The following is a 20,763-nucleotide window of genomic DNA, read 5'->3' on the forward strand; positions in this document are numbered from 1 at the left end:
GCAGCTACACAACTAGTCAATTCTAAATGTGAAATGATGAAAAAGGGAATTGACAAAACATACTGCTGATTTATCTTTTTAATCTTTACACACTGGAATCTATAGTGGTGCATGTTATATTAATATCAGTCTTTTCCACACACAGTATATTAAGCAGAGACATACATTTTCTATACAAAAACACAATGATTCACTCTGGGTCTTCATCAACTCCATGAGATGAGTAACAGCAGTGACACTCCTTTGCCTCAGGCAGTCTGACCTGGTTTGATACAGCCTGTCATTTAATGGCGGCTTCTTATGTTGGGCTGCTGCGAGTCCTTGGCAGCCGTATTCTGCGACTCAGGGAGCGGGCAAGGCGGTCCACCGCTCCCCCCATGGTTCCCCCCAGCTCTTTTTTGGAGGTCAGACCCTCAATGTTGCCACTGTACCACATGACCCAGCCGGCCAGGGACAGCAGCACCAGCAGTGCTCCTGTGTACACCAGCAGATCCCCAAAGTCCCGCCCTTGGATCTCCAGTGGGGCAAAGACCCCAAGCAGCAGGGATATCACCCCCAACAGGTCCATCAGCACCGCGAACACCAGGGCCAGCTTACAGTGGGACAACCCATCATACTTTGGTGCCATGCCTGAAAACAAAAAAAGATGACGATGTTATATTAAAATAATGTAGCTTCAAAAAATATTCTAACCCTATTCCCTGCATTTAATAAATAAATATCCATATATATTGTAAAGTGGACTTCTACAACACACATAAATTGGTTTCTGCACTTTATTTCAAAATAAAATGCAGAAACACATTACTATTTACAATGCTGGGTTTTGTTTTCTTACACATGCACCAGTTCAGGCAGGTACCACACCTGTCTTGTGCTAACCTCTATACAGTCTATGGTGCTAACGCATGACACAGCAATGAGTTCTACACACTGACAAACACATCTTCTGAGTAAACAAAGCCCCGGAAGCACTTACCTTTACGGTCCTACTTTGCCGAGTATCTCAAAGTTGTCGTGTTTGCGATGGAAATCGTGTTTCTTGTGTATTTCCGCATGAGGTCGATGAGAAACGAGCAGTCGCGAGTGAAATGTGACACCTCGTCACCTGCTCTACCTGTCCGGCGGTTTCTCTGACGCCTTCACAACACACTCTGCCACAGCTTTGTTAGGAATTATCCAATGTTTATACAGTGTGTTCCTGATTCTCTTTTTACTAGTATATGCATTTTAAAAGCTGCAATCACTGTCACAAAATAATAAATAATTTGAATAGAACAATCTGAAAATTACTCGTGAATGGATACGTTTTATTTTTTTAATTTATTTATCAAATATGCATTTTAAAAACTGTATCAATCAAATATCTGAAAATTGCCCATAAATATGGACGTTTACAGCACTTATAATTATTTATTTTACATATTTATTATATGTTCATTTAAAAGCTGTAAATACCGTCACAACCTAATTGAATATATCTATCAATCACATGAACATCTTTAATTACTAAGATATTAATCATATTTATCAAATATCTAAAAATGACCCGTCAGCTTGTAAGTTTACTGCACCTATGAGTATTTATTTGTCCTATTTGTATTATGTGCATTTTAAATCCAACGATATAAAAGAGTAACCCAGTTTAATATGAAAACATATAAATAACATTTTCCTTCACTAGGGGCGATCAGTAATTGCGTGACTTCCGGAAATGACGCGGGAGAGGGAGTTAAACAAAAAATAAAAGAGCGATAATTGTTATTGTTAGCTTGTTAGCTAGCAGCTGAGCTCGACCGATGGGGATATGACAGAGTAATAACGTCTTATTACATGTGCACGATTCAGTTATTACAAACGTAAAGTGGTACGTACCGACCTCTGCGGCATCTCTTACTCCACGTAGACACCGTGGTAACGTGTGAACGACGGAATTAAAGACTGGACAGTAAAGAAAGAAGAGGGTTGTTTTATTTTATTCGCAGCTAAATCTCTGCTATCGTCACAAGAGGCTAACACAGTGTGGAGCTAGTGTCGCCTCCATGAGAGCACATTAACCAGGCCGCTATGAGCTCATGCGTCAGTAACACATGTTGTTTAAATGTCTCTGTTTATACGAACATAACATGGGAAGCATATGATGATGCTAGCTCTGTTTTTCTGCCTGGTTAGTTTCTATAACAGTGCGACGTTGTGAAAGCTCAGTGACTCGCTTCATCCTCAAATAAATGAGTTATGAACATAAGTGTAGTTTTTGTGTGTAGCTCAGTCTCTGCTGTGCACTGGTGTGAAATGTCCCTGTTCGTCTCATATTCACAGTCTGGTGACATTGCTGCTAAACCCTGACACTAATCCAACATATGTCTGGGCTCTGAGATGGAGAACGGAAACAGGACTGATGCTGCTTCCACATCCAAGAGCCACGCAGCCTCCCTCCACCTGCAGAGTAAGACTTTGAGTAAATCTATTATTATTATTTTCATGCCTTTATGTCAACCTTGGTCATTTTTTACCTTGCATGTTTTCCTTTCCTAGCTCCAAAAAACGAAGATGCTTATGAAATAGCCATCCCCTATGAGGAGAGCAACTTTGAGCAGCAAGGCTTTTTCAACCAGAGTGATCAGACTTTTGAAGGTGAACGACAGAATCAATCCTTTATATTTTATTTTTAACCGCACAATCATTTAATTGTTCACAGTAAAGTTTCGTAATAATACCCCTAGTTTGTCCAACGCAGATTCGCCGCCAGCCGCTGGTCCGTCTCCCGTCAACAACTCATACATGGTGATCACCAACCTGCGCACCCAGCTGCAGATCTCTCTGGAGAAAAACTCCTGGCTTCAGAAAAGAATCGAGGACCTGGAAGAGGAGAGGGATTTCCTCCGGTGCCAGCTGGACCGCTTCATCTTTTCCACAAAGAGCCAGGGACAGGAGCAGAGTCAGAGCCAGTACAGTAACGGTGAGGACAGGGGACAGGTGTGAGAGGACAACGTGCCCTACAAGCTTTTGAGAAGTGGCTCATTCGAAACAGAACTTTTTTACTCATTTGCATCTGTCTCTCTGTAGGTTATGAGTCCAGGCGATTCAACTGGAGGGTACGACGTGAGGAGGATCGTCCTGCTGGTAAAGGCAAATATTTGTGTGATTTCTGTTAAATTAACCTGGCCAGTCATTGTTAGATATGATGATAATATCCACATATCGGAGCTTAAATTGCAGATTCTCAATTATTACTGCCACCTTCTCCTTACAGAGCAGCAGAAGTCGGCTGGAGAGCATTTCCCATCACGCCAGTTTATCCAGCGAAGGCCTGGTCCTCCAACTATGGTGCCTTCCAAAAACCACGTCTCCAGTCAGCTTGCCTCTATGAATGCTTTGTTCAGCTCTACACAATCACAGGCCCTCTTGCAAAGCCATAGCCACAGCAACACCGGTACGACAGCCGGTGGCAGCAGTGGCAACAGTGGTACGAGGTCATCCATGAATGAAATGAGCGGACATGGCAACGTAGGTCCAGGTAAGGAATAAAGCTCAGCATTACCGCTCATCAATCCGATGAAATCAATGTTTTGTACATCTGGGTTTTACCTACTGGATTTGCGAAGGAGATTATTTTAATGCGTTTTTTTTCCTTTCTAGATTCCCTTTCACTTCTGGGGGAATCTGACGAGTACTTGGACCAAGACGGGTACCTTGAGGAGGAGGAAATGATATCAGGGGAAGACGTAATGCAAGATACCCTTAACAGCAACAGACACCAGTTAAAGAGAAGGCGAGTCTTCCGAGCTCCTAGAGAGCGGCAGAGAGGTAAGTGACATAAATCAACATTTAGCTATCGTAATTTAAACATGATCTGTTATGAGGCTGCTGTCGCTAAGTCTCTGCTCTCTCTCATTCTTCAGTGAAAGATGCTGCTGGAGTGCTGTTTCGCTACAAGAAAATCCTGCTTACATACCAGCGTCTGAAAAACATGTCCAAAGCCTTTCAAATCCATGGTGTGGACCGCAACACTGTGGCTTCCACTACACCCATAGCTGAGCTTCTATTAGTGGCCCCGGAGAAGGTGGCAGAGGTGGGCGAGTTTGACCCGTCCAAGGAGAAGCTGCTGGACTACGCCCGGCGCTGCTACACTGCCCTGGATGAGGAGACACTCAGCAGAGTGCAGGCCTTGAAGAAGAATAACCTGCTCTTGCCCATCTCCTACAGGTTCAGACACTGAGATAGAAAAACCACAAAACTTTTAAGCTGGTGGTTGAGAGGAGAGGAGAGGCAGTTGGGTTCAGACCAGCTCACCTCTCAGGCACAGAGATGTCCAGAGGGATGAAATATTTTAGGAACTCAGCTTCCTGAATGTGGCCATTTAGGCTTCAGCTGAGATCTTTTTGTTTTATCAGACAATTCAAGTTCTCATGTCCCTTTTATTATCAACAGTCAGGCAATTAAAGTTCTCACGTCCGTTTTATTATCAACCCAGAGCGGTTGGAGCAAATTGATATTAAAGATGTGGAAGATGTTGCAGCTGGAAAGGGAAACTACATGGCTATTATCTATCAAAGAGCAAAATGGCATGTCTGACTTATTCAGAATTTCTGACCGAGAATGTGTCTTTGCTTTTAGGTTTATAGAAGTACTGCTTTTAAATGAGTATAGCCAATGTTGCTCAAACATATTTCGGAGTTTTACCTTCTTTTCATCCAGATCAGTTTGAGGCGAGATGTTCATTAACTGACTTCTTGGATCATTTCAGTTGCTGGCTCCCTAAATCATTTATAATATTGGGAATTTGTATCACTTTACTTGTGTGCACTTTTGAAACTGACCTTAAAATATGGTAATCAAAATGTGTGTTAATATGATGCTTCACTCCATAGATGTTGCCATGTTTTTAGGACTTATCAGTGGTTGTTTTATATGTATATTGCTCTATGGGTCTATTATTATTTTTTTTAATATTTATCATATCAACTATTTACACTTGCCTTAAGAATGTTTTTGTGATTTTCCTTTATTTGTCAAATCATTTCGAGTTCGCTTTTTCCTTTTTACTTCTACAGACTTAAAGAAAGGAAGAACTCATGAGACAAAGAGATAGATGAGATTTTGAAGTGACTATGGTTAACACTAGTTTAAACATATTATGTGGTGAGAATGCATTACAACCATTACTGTGTTTTTTTATTAAAAATAAAAAACACAAACATTGGTGACATTGTAGGTTTGCCAATAATAAGGAAAGTCCCAGTTTTAAAAATAGTACTGCAGCATCACTCATTGTATCAAGCCTTTTTGTAATTATCTGCACAAAAAATACACTAAACGTATCTTCTTATTTTTCTGATATTGAGGCTCTTGAAATGATTTTGTGACAGTGATACCTTTTGTAAAATGTGGTACAGAGCATTTACACTAATTATTACTAAAATTACTATTTGTAACCGTGTGTCACTTTTGCTTCTTTATGAACTTTTTTTAATCACAAATCATTTTACACTGTGACTTACAGCATCAGTAAAAGCAGCTAGCATGTGCACACAGAGGATGTGTTTTTTCTTCCCAGTGTGTCTCTCTAGATTCATGTGATACAAGCTCTATGACGAAGCTGTTGTTTATACAGGTCTTGTCAAAATTTATAATTTTCAAAGCAGCAAATTGTAAGATAATGTGTGGTGTCCATGCCAGTACAGTGACATGATATGAGCTCTTATTTCAAAACAGGGTACTGTGGAATACGCTGACTTACAGCTTCAAGTGTCGTTATTTAATGGAGCATTTTCATGAAACTAAATATCGACTGGTTCTCCTATTCATGTGTGTAAGGTGCATAGCAGCCGCTAAGCAGACCTGGCAAAACCACAACTAGGTGCAGTGTATTAGACAACAATAACCCCTCTAATTTTTCTGTCTCATATTTAATTATATACAGTAAAAATGTGTATCTCACGGCAGTTATTCAACAAATGTATATTGAGAATCAAGTATCGTGCAGTTGATTTCTTACCGAAATCACAGTTGATTTCTTACCGAACATGTATATTTATTAAGCTGTAAGATCCAACCTCACTCACTGAAGGCAAATGTTTATGATTCACGGACTGTACTGCGAAGAAAGAAATATGATTAAATCATTTGATTCCCTACATAAAATGATTTCTTATTCTGTTCTAATCTCATTGTGCAAAGATCTGTGTCCTGCTATGATCAGGTTGAAAGGGATTTTTTTTTGCACTGCTACCGTGGTACATTGTATGCTGAACGTAATGATGTCATGATGGCGTCTGTGACCCTGTAGACACATTCTATTGAACATGATAAAGAACGATAACTGTAGGAGAAACTAAATTTACCACAAGTATTCCATGAAGATTAAGCTACTGACAAAGTGGCATATATGATCATTGTCGTGGTGGATTGTAATTTAATTCAAGTGCCTCTTGTGGTATGACTAGGCCCTTTGTGTGGTGTAGTAACTGAACAACTACATTATGCGGTAAAAGGTCTTTCAGATACAAGAACACTGCTCTGTTCTTGGACAAACACACTGCATGTACTGTCTATTAAAATGAGATGTCATTTGTTTAAGTAAATGAGATTGTTTAAGTTCAGGTATTTTTTAAAAATTACAATTTTCAAACCGATGATAGAATCGCATATATTTATCAGAATAGAGTAAATATAAACTCCTTCTGTGTGACCTGCGCGTCTGCCTCTTTCTCTTCACTCACCGGAAACCTGTCGTCCATCAACTTCCGGTGTAACGGGGAACCTGGGAGACGGGGCAAAAAAGCGGGCATACCGAAACCTTTATTGTTTTCGTCGGGCTCGAACCTTTTAACAGCGAATACATTTTACTCGTAAAGCCGAACGACGGCGCCTCGCGGGCCAGTGATCCGCCGGGATTTGCGTTTGGCTCGGTAACGTCTCTCATTCATTCGGGATTCGTGCTCGCTAGCTGGCTAACGAGGCTCCACACCAGCAGGCCCTTTCTCCTGGACTTTGCTACAAGCTAGTAAGCTAACGTTAGCAGGCTAACCCATGCGTACACGTTTCCCTTTTTCAATGATTCTGTCTGTTACGTTGTGAACACGCTCTACGCCGCTTATGTGTGCACCATTTAACTCTTTTAGGTAATTCCTTTGTAAGGCCGGCCGCTGGTTGCAGCTAACTTACTTCCGCTGTCTAGGCGAGACGCTTGTTTTTAAAAGTGTTGGCCGCTTGGCTGCTAGCTTGAGCTAGCCACAACGACAACTGAACAACGTAGTCGCCGGGAGCGCAGCAGCCTCCAGATCACAGAGATGTCGGACTTCGACGAATTCGAGAGGCAGCTCTCCGAGAATAAACAAGGTAAATATAGCCGTTTTTCATCAGTAATTTAAAGCGCTACGTGGTTCTTTCACTTGGAGTCACCGCTACCATTTTGGTCCGACATGGACATGTCTAATTGCTGGAACACTGCAAGTACGCTAGCCCACGGTTTAGCACCCTCTGGTTTACGACGTAGTGGTATAAACGGTGGCTAACCAATATTAGCACGAGCTGATATGGTCCTGTTGTGTTAAAATGTCAATTCACATTTAATCGTGAACGCAGGGGCCGTCTATATCATGGTTTTGCTTCTGCCACTGCTAGCTGACCTAATGCACAGCGAGCATCTATTATTTGCAGCTGTTGCAGCCATCTAACATTCCCAGTGTTATTTACCGGTTACAGTCTCCAATTTAAAGACACCAACTACAGCTACCACCATTTTCACACTTTTACATAGATGTTTGTTACACGGAATATTCAACACTTCCACGTTCAGCTTGAAAAATTGTGACATTTTCAAACAAAAGCTCTACACGTTTGTGGTCTGTTACAGAACTCCTACCATTTACCAGCCTTTGTAATATCATGCGAAGTATATTGGGCATATTTGTTCATTTAGTACACTTAAGTAAGGTGAGTCTTTTCGATGAAAGCTATGCAGATGTTTCCTGTGACATTGATGGGTATTTTTTTTTGTATTTCTATTGTTTGATCAGCTAACCACATGTTTTAAGACTATGTTTTCATCTTCTGTGATGTCAATAAACACTTGATCTGCAGCTGAACGGGACAAAGAGAACCGCCACCACCGCCGGTCCTCCTCCCGCAGCCGCAGCAGAGACAGGAAAAGGAGGAGCAGAGACAGGGACAGACGCAGCAGGGACCACCGTGGGGACAGCAAGGAGCGCAGGCACAGGCGCAGGTAAGTTTGTCCATACAATTGCACCTGAACCAGGAATCTCATGTGTAAGAGCATCCGGCATTCCCCTTCACTGTCCATGCAGTTTGTATCATTACCACTGGGGGGGACGTGTGTAGGGCCTTCACACCCTTAACACCGTCAAGAAGGATTTTGATCACATTAATTAAAAAAGCTAAAAGTAAATTTTTACTCAAATGCAGTTTCCCTCCAATAGCAAACATTAAGAATGGAGCTGCACGCACTTATTGAAGTTTTGACATTACTCTCACACTCGTACAGGCTTTTTGCTACGCAAGCATGTCTTTAGAACTCTTCAAATGATCTTGGCCTCTCACCATCCTCCTACGGGGCTGTACATGGCTGCAAATTGTAATCTCTGCAAATGCACATTCCTCCAATTTGAAAAACTAAGGCCCTGACCTACATTCTGTACAACAGGAAGTTTTGTTTCCATTGATCAATGATATATATTTTTTATTGACATTAGAAGCGTTAGCTGGACTCCTAGAGTTAAAACACTGAAAACTGACTGCTCTTTATCTTACATTTATCCCTCTGATATCATGTCAATAACAAATGGACAGTCCCTGACAGTCTATTACAATAATATTTTTATTTTCTCTGTCCCTTAGTGCTTTGGCAGACCGACTTATCACATTGTTCAAATTTTGCTTCAAGTGTGTGGGACACAGCTTTCTTTTACACAAATCGACAGCTGCTGAATCACTATTTTATATCCTCGATAATCGAGTATCCAGATTAAGTTATCAATGGTTTAATTAAAAAATGTCTATGCTTTGGCGACTCACAATCACTTGGAGATCACTAAGATGTAACCTCTTCAAGTAACATGGGTTGAATTCTTTGCACATTCACTCCTTTGTTGAATAAGATTACAGTTGATACATACAGTTTGTCTGTTGTCTTACGATGAGCATGAGCTACATTTTTGATGAATATCTAAAGACCTTTTGCTTTGGGAATTACAGAACAATACCAGTGCCAACTGCCTACCTCCCTGACAAACCTGTCTGTTGTCAGGGAAAAATGCTTGCTTTTGGATGTTTAACTCCTGGGCATCGTTTTGGAAATGAATTAGACGTGCTGGGTGCAGGTTAATGAAAAATATGCTTACAAATAAGGGTGGGCGATATATTGAATATACTCTATGTTAATCGGCTTGCACCGTGTGCAATGTGTAAAATGACTATCGCTACCATCAAGTATAAATTGTCACGTGTATGTTTTAAGCCGTCAGTATGAAATTCTCTTTGAGTTTCGCCTCTCTCTTCTCATGCCCCTCTCACAGCAGACAGCAAACCCCCCCGCCCATCCAGAAAGCTCCTGCGCGCATGCGTGTTTTTGTATCTGGAAAGGAGGGAAGAGACTCAGAGAACATGGAGAGTCTACAGACACGGTTATTGACAGTTTGTTCTTTTTTTTTAACCCTGAACCAAACACTACAGTTTACAAATGGTGAACGTAAACGGCGTTCACTCCAGCGAGAGTGGACGCTTGTGTGTGTGCTAGCATCCTGTTGTATGTCCCCCCTCCTCACTTCTCCACTGACCTGGGCTCACATTACACGTAAAAAACAGTAAACAGAACAATTTGAACATGTAGGGTACAGGACTTGAAGTTTACTTTGTTTGTTTGATTCACTCTAAAATTTGGGAGACACATTGAAAAATTATTCGTTAATCGTAATTGAAATAAAGTTTCAAATACTCATGTGGATTTTAAGCGATATTGCCCAGCCCTGACGAGTACATTTGTAAATTTTGCCTACTCTCTACTTCTGGTTGGCTGTTGCTCCTGGTCTGTCGGCACAAATTTAAGCTCTCAGGTCCACCCAATGTGAGCCCCTGGTCAGAGGATGTGAAATCTGACCCCTCTTCTTTGCAGCTGCTGTGTTTTTAAGGATATCATTTGTGGTATTACATGTTGGCAATGACTCACTGAATGAAGGTATGCGCTAAATCAACGTTCTCAGTCCTGATACCGATATCTGTATATTGGGTGTCGCTTGATACTAATAACCAATCCACTGCCAGGGTTTAATTAATAAGTTTTATGCCGTACTGTGTGGAAAGGACTCAGATCATTTTTAGCTGTAGAAGTTGTTGGCATAGCAAGCGTGACATACCTCCAAACTGCTGACGGTTTGTTGTTAGCTCCCTCCATGCTGTGTTAGTTCTCTATCTCACAAAATGTAAAAGCCTACCAGCGCACTGCTGCTGTATGTGGTAGTACGTGCACGTAGATGTAAGGACATGAATAACCAATAATTTAATTGAGTAGATTTGCTAGACTGTCACAATACCAATCCAGATTTTTGAGTCTGTATCAGACTGATATCAGTGTTAATATGCTGGTCGATCATCTGAACTCCAAAGGAGCTTTCAGATAATTGAAAATTCCCAGGCCCCTGATAGCTTTTCATAGAAATATGGGTTCTATTTTGTTGTAGTAGGAATGTTAGTAAATGTCATGATGGATTTGAGAGAAATTTGAAACCCTTCCAATGTCATTTCAGCTCACCAACCAGCTTCCCCCAGGAAAATGCTGGAAGGTAATACAGAAAACTAACACAAAACTGGTTTGTGCATCTTTGCAAAAACTGCAAATTAATGATCTGCCTCTGATTCTACATACTGTTGACTCATTAAGTAGATGTCTGCCTGGACTGGGTTTTCTATCCCTTTTTTTCCCTTTAGCATCAGTTTTACAATACTATGACTGATGCAAGTTCTCCCAAAAGTAACTATTTTGTAGTATACATTTTTAGGACATGACCTGTCATCAGCTCGGGTAGTTTACTGCTGACCCAATGAGAGATAAATGTCCGTGTTCTAGTCGTTATGCTTTTATTTCACCGGCCTGCTCCTACTCAAACAGCCGTTCTCCACACCGTGAGAAGAAGAAGAAGGTGAAGAAGTACTGGGATGTTCCTCCACCTGGTTTTGAACACATCACTCCCCTGCAGTACAAAGCCATGCAAGGTAACATCCCATGTGGCTTATTTGATTCATGCTTGTGTTTTCCGGGTTGAAAACGTGTTCCGCCGTAGTTGGTGCAACTTTATTTTGCTGCAGTACATTAAGTCCAATATAAACAAATAAATAGATTGTCTCCTGTTTTTGTCTTTGCGCCTCAGCTGCAGGCCAGATCCCAGCCACAGCCCTCCTGCCAACTATGACTCCGGATGGCCTGGCTGTTACTCCCACCCCAGTACCTGTAGTGGGCAGCCAGATGACCCGGCAGGCCCGCCGGCTCTACGTCGGCAACATCCCCTTTGGTATCACAGAGGTGAGGAACCGGATATTGATTTGACTTTTGTAACCAAGTGTTAAAATGCATTTGAGTATCCCATGTCTGTTTCATATTAGTGTTTTTAATAGTTTCACCATCAATTGAAATAATTTTGAAGTCCCCTCTCTCTCTCATATAGGAATCCATGATGGACTTCTTCAATGCCCAAATGCGTTTGGGTGGTCTAACTCAGGCCCCTGGAAACCCTGTCCTTGCAGTACAGATCAATCAGGATAAGAATTTTGCCTTCCTTGAGGTGAGATGAGCCCTTCATTAACATGCAATTTGTTCACCTTGAGTGTTTTTGCACAAAACTTGTCAATGTATTGACTAATTTTACTCCTGTGTAGTTTCGTTCAGTGGATGAAACCACACAGGCCATGGCCTTTGATGGCATCATCTTTCAAGGCCAGAGCCTCAAAATTCGCCGTCCCCATGATTACCAACCTCTGCCGGGCATGAGCGAGAATCCCAGTGTCTATGTGCCTGGTACACAGACAATTAATGGTTTTTAACCCTCAGTTCTTGTGGCATAATTCATAAGTCACCAAATTATCTATACAGCAGCTCTATGTGCCTCTTTGTTAATTTGTCTGTGTCTTCGTGTCGAAGTAGGTGTGGTGTCAACAGTGGTGCCTGACTCGGCTCACAAGCTCTTCATTGGTGGCTTGCCCAACTACCTGAATGATGACCAGGTCAATATTTTCTGCATTTAACAACAAACTTGAATACAACTTATATATCCCACTTTAACTGCACTAATTCCTTTCGGAAGCAGTCTTAACTACCCTTTTTTAACTGTGGATTATTTTCTTTGTTCTCTTGCGTCATAGGTGAAGGAGCTGTTGACGTCATTTGGTCCTCTGAAGGCCTTCAACCTGGTGAAAGACAGTGCCACAGGCTTATCTAAAGGATATGCTTTCTGTGAATATGTTGATGTAAACCTGAATGACCAGGTGAGCATTGAAACAGAAAAACCCTGTTTACAGGGATTACCCTTTTTAATGCCTCCACACCAGCTACAGCCTTGGCCGGATGCATTGTGTTTCTGCTTTGTTTGTCTATCATGCTTAATGGTCTCCACAGCAAAGAGCAAAATAAACTTGGTGTCTGATCCTTAAGAATTTAAGTGAGGGTAAAAGGAAGGGCTGTCAGAATTATTGTGATTGAAGTCTCCTGGAAGCTGGTGAATGCAGAAGACTTAATTGCAGTTTCGATGCACATCAGCGTTAACAGAAATCCATGAGCAATTACCTGTGCTCTAAGTCAGAGAAAAGGTGAAGCCTCCTTGTCATGGACCTTTGATTTGCATTTAAAAATCCCTGAGCGTAGATATTACAACTTACCGTTAGTTTGCCCTTTATCTAAAACCTGATATTGCCCGGAGGTGAGGGAGTATGTGTGCAGCAAAACAGGCTCTGTTCTAACAGTAAACAAAAAGCATGTGTGTGGCCGCTCATATCTGACCTTCATCCAAGCTCCCCTGGGGATAGGGCCTCATGCAGTCCTCCATGAGAGGTGCAAAGACCAACCTAACACATAAGAGCTAAAGCAAAAAATTCCCTTACAACTAAAAACTATTGTCCGTAGTGGAATCGGTTCCTGGGAGCTGCCTTACCTCGATCAGATATCTCATCTCAGTGTCCAGTGAAACAAAAAAACAAGAGAAACTGAGTTTTTGTTCCACTTCCTGATACTTAGGCTACAGAGTTAAAGAAGGATCAAGTTTTAAAATACTTAATTCTGTCCACTGCATATGAAACACCTGTTTCCATTACAAAACTTGCACAATAATACCGTACAACACCAATAAAGCAGAACAAGATCAACAGAGTCAAATCAATAATTACATGTAATATACTTTTTTGTAAAATTCCTCAGTTCATTCTACCAATCTGGACTGACATTGATGGAAACGGCAACTTGATAATTCTAACTAATTGCATTGTCATGTTAATCTTCCACAGATTTATAATTTGAATTATCATTACAGGCTATTGCTGGGCTGAACGGCATGCAGCTGGGAGACAAGAAGCTCCTGGTGCAAAGAGCAAGTGTGGGATCCAAGAACGCCACTCTGGTGAGTGTCCAGGAGCTGGACAGATGACAGCAGCGTGGGGGGGGGGGGGGTTCTTTAGAGTTTCTGAAGATCGGATTCTGGACAAGTGCACATCTGAATTTGTTCTCTAACCAACACTTAATATTGAAGTATATTATGTGCAAGAAAAGATCTGCCCTGTTTTGGCTAAATGACGTCTACACTGAATGACTTTGTCGATTTGTCCTTCTGCCAAACATAAAACTTCAATCTGTCCTTTCAGACAAGTATGAACCAGACCCCCGTGACGCTGCAGGTGCCAGGTATGAACAGCTCAGTAACTCAGATGGGCGGCCTCCCCACTGAGGTGCTGTGTCTGATGAACATGGTGGCCCCCGAAGAGCTGGTTGACGATGACGAATATGAGGAGATCGTGGAGGACGTCAAAGACGAGTGCAGCAAGTACGGCCAAGTCAAGAGCATTGAGATCCCTCGACCTGTGGACGGCCTGGAGGTGCCTGGGACTGGCAAGGTAGATCAGATTTATCTAAATGTAAATTCTATGATAAGAAATGATCAATTGCGTTTAATCATTAACTGAATCTGTTGTCTCTCTTTTACTTTGTAGATCTTTGTGGAATTCACATCCGTCTTTGACTCCCAGAAGGCCATGCAGGGGTTGACAGGACGGAAGTTTGCCAACAGGGTGGTGGTGACCAAATACTGCGATCCAGACGCGTATCACCGCCGAGACTTCTGGTAGAGGAAGCATGAAGTAAAGAGGGGGGAGGGGGGGGGTGTATGTACTGCCTATTCCAAATCGGGCCCCTGAGTGATTTGGTAGAGCTACATTTCAAGTAGATTTGAGAATATTAAGCGTTTGACAAATGGTCACATCCAATTTATCATTTGAGATCTACGTGAAATGTCCAGCAGTTAAACAGTTATTCGAAATTTGGAACCGGAAAAAGTGGGCAGGGTTTAAATCCAAAAGAAAAGAGGGGTTGTAGGTTTGGGTGGGGGGGTCAAAGAATTTTGAGAAATGTGTGTAATAACGGGTCCAGGTCGGGGTCAACAATTTTTATACTTTGTGAAACAGGGATGTCGTTCGGGGTGGGGGTGGGGGGGTACCACACCTAAGGTTTGTATTTAAATGGAGGTAGCCTGTTTTAAGTACATTAGGAGGGAGTCGCAGTAGGAAACTAATTGGACTGTTTTGATGGAAGGAGATGTGTTTGTGAAAGGGAGACGTGAGGGAGAACGAGAGGAAGATGAGGGTGTTTTCGTCTGACCATATAATGTAGATATACAGTAGCTGTAACATCAACCTCAGTTTTGCCATCATTAGAAATCCAAGGGGATATTTGTTCATTACTGGATTTGATTTTTTATGTTTGGACATTTCCTGATGTTCCCTTATTCTCATCTGACTACTGCCCCCCCCTCAGGACGATTGTTAGAGGAAACTGTTGTCTAATTGGACTCTATCTGAATGTCAGCTGTACGTGTTCCGATCCTGTGTTTAGCTTCTCTGATCTGAGCTGTAATATCGCCTCATATTCAGGCAGCAGACTTTCATCATGAACTGCAGAAAAAACATTTTCAATACACACGTTTGCTTTTCTTTACTACGTTCTGTAACTTTTTCACGGCCATCTTATGTGCACAGCTTTTATCAGGGGAGATTGTTTAATGTCTCAGCAGCTCAGTCCGGTTTAATTGAAGAGGAAACAAAGAGACTGGGAGAGGTGAACAGATTGGTACATAATGTGGATTTATCTCTTCCTAACCAAAAAGCCTTAATGTTAAACATCCAATTCTAAAGAAGTAAAATTCGGCACCTGTAACGATGATGTCTCTATGTTCATAAATGTCACTCATGCTTTGGTCTCACGTCACCAGTATCCGTTGATGTGTCTTTGCAGAACGGCTTCTAAAGTGTATGGAAACCTTTTTTGGGGGTTTCTGTGACATTTCACCTCTTTGACAAGACCAAATAAACATGTAACGAACACACGCCACTCATGTGCTAGAGTGAAAACAAAACACCACAGCTGTTCCATCTTTCTAGCCTTATTTGTTAAAAATCCAGAAACTGATAGCTGGACCACATTGAAGAATCAAACATAATCACTGCAATGGCTTTTTATTTCTTTCTGACATCTGATGAAAGGCGTCAGAATTCATATAATACACCTTCTTAAAGTCAAGCTTTTTTTCCCACATTTTGCTGTTCAGACGTGCTGTTATGTTAGCCATTGGAGTATTTTCACTAGTCGTTGTCGGGATTGTTTGAAACTGTCGGCATGTATTTAAAATCTGCTTTTCTCTCATCTCCCTCATCCTCTGCCCTTTTATTTCTTTCTGAGGACCATGTGTACGGGCTTGAGACTTGCTTTCCTTCGATACTTTGGGTTGCTTAAGACAGCGCTGAAGAGAGGTCGTGTCAGTGATAACACTTTTGAGATGTTACTCCTTACTTTCTGAAAATCTGCTTTTTCAGTGTCACTGTGTCATTTTTTTTCTCTTTTTTTTTTTTCTCTCTGAAAAAAAATGTGATTTCTTAAATGATTTAAAACCTAAACCCACATCTAGTTTATAAAAACAGAAACAGTCTTTCATTTGTCCAATTTGTTTTCAAATGTTGATTAAAACTGAATTTACATGATGTCTTATTTCTCTTTGCCTCCTTTTTTCATGAACAGCCACCAGAGTGCAACACGGCTTCATTCCACCGGTGAAATTATGACATTCAGTTAATCGTGGAGGAGAGTGGACTCGTGTCCAGTCAGTTTTGTTCAGCTGATTATAAATCCCTGCAGTTAATGGTGATGTCCGAACGATGGAGCTATTTTACACTGAGAAAAAGATAAAACACTGCAGCATAGTAAAACATTTTCCACAACTCCTTCAGAATATTTCCCTGGCACCTTATTAGCTCTTTTATTTCTGTGAAAGTCAAGTTCCAGCTCCAAAAATGTACTTTTTTTTATGATGAAAATTGAATTCTCCCAGACCATATTAGATTATTTAAAACTTTATCTAGATTTCTTTGACTAACCTCAGTCATCTAATCTTTACCTTTCAGTGGAACAGTTCAGTCAGTCACTCAGTCATTTTTCCTTTCCCTGCATATTGACCTTTACTGTCGTTTCTCATTTTACTCGATTCTCTTCTGTCCAAGTATACAGAAGCCATGCACACAGACTTATTAATCTAAACTATTAATTGCTTAGGAGTTGTATCTCTCTCACTGCAACAGCATTTATGCCCCCCCCTCTGCCCCCAAAAAACAATTGAAGTTATCTTGTATTTTTCTCCCTTCCTCACATTTCCCTCAGTCCCCTCGAGTCCAGAGTATTGCTCAGCAGCAATAACTGCCATAAAGGCTGCATCCACCTGGGACTTATTCAACGGGGACTTTCTGTGAAACTGTGACAAGAAGGCAACAAATCTCTGACATGCAATGATGTCCTGTGTCAGCTTTACACTGCCCAGCTCCATCTGCATCACTGCACCCCGCTGCACAGGACCCAGCAGTGGAGCCACTGATGTGACGCTCTGTCGTTCCCTGAGGGGGCAGATGAAACAGCAGCTCTCCCGGGCAGCTGAAGCCGTATCACGTAGAAGTGACCCTGCCTCTCTCATGCATCCAGGCTGCTTAACACGACAGCTTTTAAAGGTTATTAGCAGCAGGCCTCCCTGGGCCTGTTGCGGCAGTGAGGACTGTAAATGCGTCATCTCCCTCTAGTGGTGGATGTAAGACTGGTGATCGTCATTGTCATTCTGGGCAGCGCCTCCCCATTGATCTTCATTCAGAAAGATACAACACTGCAGCAGTGGGAGAGTGCAATATTGGAGAAGCCTGGATGCGGCAGTCTGTGAACGTGGAGCCGTTTGCGTTGAGCGAATGGGAGCAGGCAGACTGCACCTGCAGAGAGGAACAGCAGTGAGAGACCGGGGTGGTGTGCTTCAGTCTGATTAATGCTGTTAATTCACATGGAATACAACACACAGGGCAATAAAACATCAATAGTTATCGCAGTATAATTTTCATAAACACCTTCAAAGGCGAAATGTATGTGGATATATTTCTTATGCATTGTACAAACACGATTGCTCTGCTCTGTAAACCGATTCTCTGTCAAGTGTTTGTCCTTTTCTGCGTGAAAATCAGCCCTTGAACTTAAAATAATTTTACATTTATCATGAGAATTATCAGTATTATCTGATATTATAAATTCTATTCCCATTTAACCAATGATGGTGTATTTGACCTACATCTATAAATATTGGCTGTATATGTGACTATTTTATTCATAAGGCTAAATAATTTGCCAAATCAGCAGACATAACTAGAAGGTCATTCAGAAGAGCACAAACCTCCGCAGTGTGTGACAGTCCCCTCATGAAACACACTGGTAAATATGATACAAATATATCAAATATCCCCTGGGGAAACTGTGTGCTGGCAAAAATAATTAAAGAAACAAATTCAGGATCAGCCCTCTGATCTGGACCAACACCAAACTTTTAATGGGATTCTCCTTCGTGCCCACTGCACCAGGATCCGTAGTCCGTTAAGTCATCTTTGTGTAACCCTGCTAACAAACAAATGCCCTTGAAAACCATTTCCTTAGTGCAGGTAACAAAGAGTAAATAGTAACATCACTCAGTGGGGGAAACAGCCACAGGATTGGTGCTCTAACTGGGATTTACAGCACTAGACTCTTAATAGTTTAATGGAGAACCTTCACACAGGAATAAGCCACTGTGTATTCAGCTTGAGCTCCGATGGCAAAACTATAAATTATATGATTGGGAAATTGTTGGTCTTTTCATGGTGTTTAAAAGAAAGGACAGAATATAAGATCCCTATCCTCCATATTACACTGCTGCATGATAGTCAGGGATGGATGCAGCTGCGATGTGTAAGTATGGTCATGCAGTGTGCGCATGGCTGCAGACACGTGTGCAGCTCAGGGTGTTCAAGCATAAATCTGCACTGCTGACGGCGCCACTTGAGTGATGTGGGGACAAGATTGTTCACATCAGCATACTGTAGATTATTGATGGCCCTTCGACTGTGTGCGGACCCTTCCTCTCAATCTCACGTGATGGAGGAGCCGAGACGGAGGCGGCACAATTAGAGACAAAGTCAAGTTTGAAAGAACAGGCACACACATACTGCAATGTGCATTAGAACAGATAGCTGTCCTCCGGCTCCATCTATTCATCATGGCCGCCGTGTCCTCTGCACGCCTCCATCTGCAAACTGCACCAAAAAAAATCCAGCACTGCAGCCTCACAGCAATCTCTCTCTCTCTACGTGGAAAAGAAGAGATAAAAAAGAGATAAAAAAGAGTTGACTGCTCTGGACATTGTAGGTGTTTATGTTCCTGTCACAGCCTACAGCTTGTTTCGTCCCCTCGCTCTGATTCTCTCCTGTTCTGTCTCTCTCCCTCTCTTCCACTCACTCCCCCTCCCCCGAGCGTATAGCTGGCTGCTGGGGTTGGCCTCTCTCTCACTCTCTCTCTCTCTCTCTCTCTCTCTCCCTCTCTCCCCTTTGCTGTGCCACGTATGTAACCTAAACTGTAGAAGAGCCAGGCAGGGCCGGGCCGCAGCTTTCCACAGAACCAGGTTGCCACTTGGGTCTCTCTGGGCCTTGAGGAAGGAAATGGGGATGAACTTTTTTCATTTTCTTTCCTTCAAAATGCTAAATTTTCGGCTATTCTCATCCATTTTTTGCCTCCGCATCAGACATTCTTGTTTACAGGTTTATTCTTCTTCGATCTCCTATTCCTGTCTCGGTTTTCCTGCCTCTGTGCGTGTGCGTTTACACATTCCCGCTTTACTTTCACTCTGTGTCCCTGTGTCAGATGTTCTGTGTCCTCACAGTATATTGTGTTGCTGTAAAACGCTGTCCTGGCCCCTCTCGTATAAACACAGGCTCCTCCTCCACCCGCACTTAATGTCATTAACAGGTGGCTGTCCAAAATAGACACACACACACACACACACACACACACACACACACACACACACACACACACACACACACACACACAGCAAGGCCATCACAGCCCGATTGTTTTTAATCGGGCTGGACTGGACTGTCGTCATACGAGCGGACCACCCTGCAGCCCCTTGGCTCGCTGGTTTAAGAGCTCAAACATGTTCAGAGTATGAACAGTCTGCTGCTGCCGGGACACACACACACAGACACACACAGACACACACAGACACACACAGACACACACAGACACGCACACATTTAACCATCAGCACTGTAAACCAACCAGGCTACAGCCCCCTCCCCTGTTACACTTTCTTTCCATAACCCTTACGCACCTCCTTCCCACCCTCTTTCCCTCCCTCACTCTCTCTCTTTCTCTCCCTCCCTCTCTCCCTCTCTCGTTCACTAACTCACCCCTCACCACTCTCACCCCTCTATTAAGTTTCAAGCGCCTCTTCCTCCTGAACTGAACAACACACACCAATACAGGTCAGATTTATTCTCCTTTTTTCGCTCAAGTGCATCGGCTGCTTGTTGCTTTCTTGTGCCCACGTGTCACCAAGGTGTCGACAGAGCGGCTGCTGGTCAAACGAGATCCAGAGTTTCCACGTTTATACAAAGTTAGATGTGCCTGTGTTGTACAGACGTGTCCTCTCGCTCAGCTGCTCAGCCATTGCACCACAGCTTGATGTTGCATTACAAACAACAGGAACACATGTGAGTGCACCGCTTCATATAATCCTTAATTACAAAGAGAGCATTTGTCTGAGTTATCCCCCCCCCCCCTCAGAATGACCTGGCATGCTCTATCATCCACTGGTCAATATGGATGTAATGTGATCAAGGGCCGTAGTTCTGTGATTACTAACTCGGCTGTCAGCGGCTGCACTCTTCATGTTCTTCATCACTCTTCATGTTCTTCATCACACTTAATGTCGGAGGAGAATTCTAATCCTTATCCAAAACTTTGGATCATCACCGACGTGCAAAGATTCTGCTTTGTGTCGTCTCTCTCAATAAGACGATTGTGTCCTTCATACTGGCTTCTGTCAGTCAGAGATACACAATAAATCGATGTTGTTGTTTGTTGGCTTTTGGCAGAATAATACCACAATGGTGAAGCTTTATCCTGTTATTGTTCCTCACATTTCGGTGCGGTTGTCCATGAAT

At 42.4% G+C, this 20,763-nt stretch overlaps 3 protein-coding genes across 14 annotated transcripts; 2 read left to right on the top strand and 1 right to left on the bottom strand.

Moving 5' to 3' along the window:
- Positions 1 to 63: 63 nt before the first annotated feature.
- On the bottom strand, positions 64 to 1,139 carry LOC128449562 (transmembrane protein 238). Its single transcript, XM_053432800.1, has 2 exons — positions 980 to 1,139; positions 64 to 630 (listed from the first exon to the last, which is right to left on the bottom strand). The coding sequence occupies exon 2, from the start codon at positions 626 to 628 to the stop codon at positions 299 to 301; it is 330 nt and encodes a 109-aa protein (XP_053288775.1). The 5' UTR covers positions 629 to 630; positions 980 to 1,139; the 3' UTR covers positions 64 to 298.
- A 566-nt stretch (positions 1,140 to 1,705) lies between these two features.
- On the top strand, positions 1,706 to 5,435 carry ccdc106a (coiled-coil domain containing 106a). Of its 2 annotated transcripts, none has more exons than XM_053433596.1 (8): positions 1,706 to 1,867; positions 2,377 to 2,446; positions 2,536 to 2,634; positions 2,738 to 2,959; positions 3,067 to 3,123; positions 3,254 to 3,517; positions 3,640 to 3,807; positions 3,903 to 5,435. In XM_053433596.1, the coding sequence occupies exons 2-8, from the start codon at positions 2,377 to 2,379 to the stop codon at positions 4,217 to 4,219; spliced, it is 1,197 nt and encodes a 398-aa protein (XP_053289571.1). In that variant the 5' UTR covers positions 1,706 to 1,867; the 3' UTR covers positions 4,220 to 5,435. The 2 variants fall into 2 exon arrangements, with proteins under 2 accessions (XP_053289571.1, XP_053289570.1); XM_053433595.1 differs by having other exon boundaries at positions 1,709 to 1,867; positions 2,320 to 2,446.
- Positions 5,436 to 6,722: 1,287 nt separating this feature from the next.
- u2af2a (U2 small nuclear RNA auxiliary factor 2a) lies at positions 6,723 to 16,245 on the top strand. Of its 11 annotated transcripts, XM_053433584.1 has the most exons (14): positions 6,723 to 7,006; positions 7,125 to 7,341; positions 8,086 to 8,227; positions 9,537 to 9,644; positions 10,764 to 10,799; positions 11,126 to 11,229; positions 11,385 to 11,536; positions 11,679 to 11,795; positions 11,890 to 12,046; positions 12,152 to 12,234; positions 12,373 to 12,495; positions 13,533 to 13,619; positions 13,861 to 14,109; positions 14,206 to 16,245. In XM_053433584.1, exons 2-14 carry the CDS (start codon positions 7,293 to 7,295, stop codon positions 14,338 to 14,340), a joined length of 1,542 nt encoding a protein of 513 aa, XP_053289559.1. In that variant the 5' UTR covers positions 6,723 to 7,006; positions 7,125 to 7,292; the 3' UTR covers positions 14,341 to 16,245. The 11 variants fall into 11 exon arrangements, with proteins under 11 accessions (XP_053289559.1, XP_053289558.1, XP_053289560.1 ...); XM_053433583.1 differs by having other exon boundaries at positions 6,723 to 7,341; XM_053433585.1 differs by having other exon boundaries at positions 6,723 to 7,341; positions 12,155 to 12,234.
- Positions 16,246 to 20,763: the final 4,518 nt, after the last annotated feature.

Source organism: Pleuronectes platessa, chromosome 10, assembly GCF_947347685.1.
Source record: "Pleuronectes platessa chromosome 10, fPlePla1.1, whole genome shotgun sequence".
Lineage (NCBI taxonomy): Eukaryota > Metazoa > Chordata > Actinopteri > Pleuronectiformes > Pleuronectidae > Pleuronectes > Pleuronectes platessa.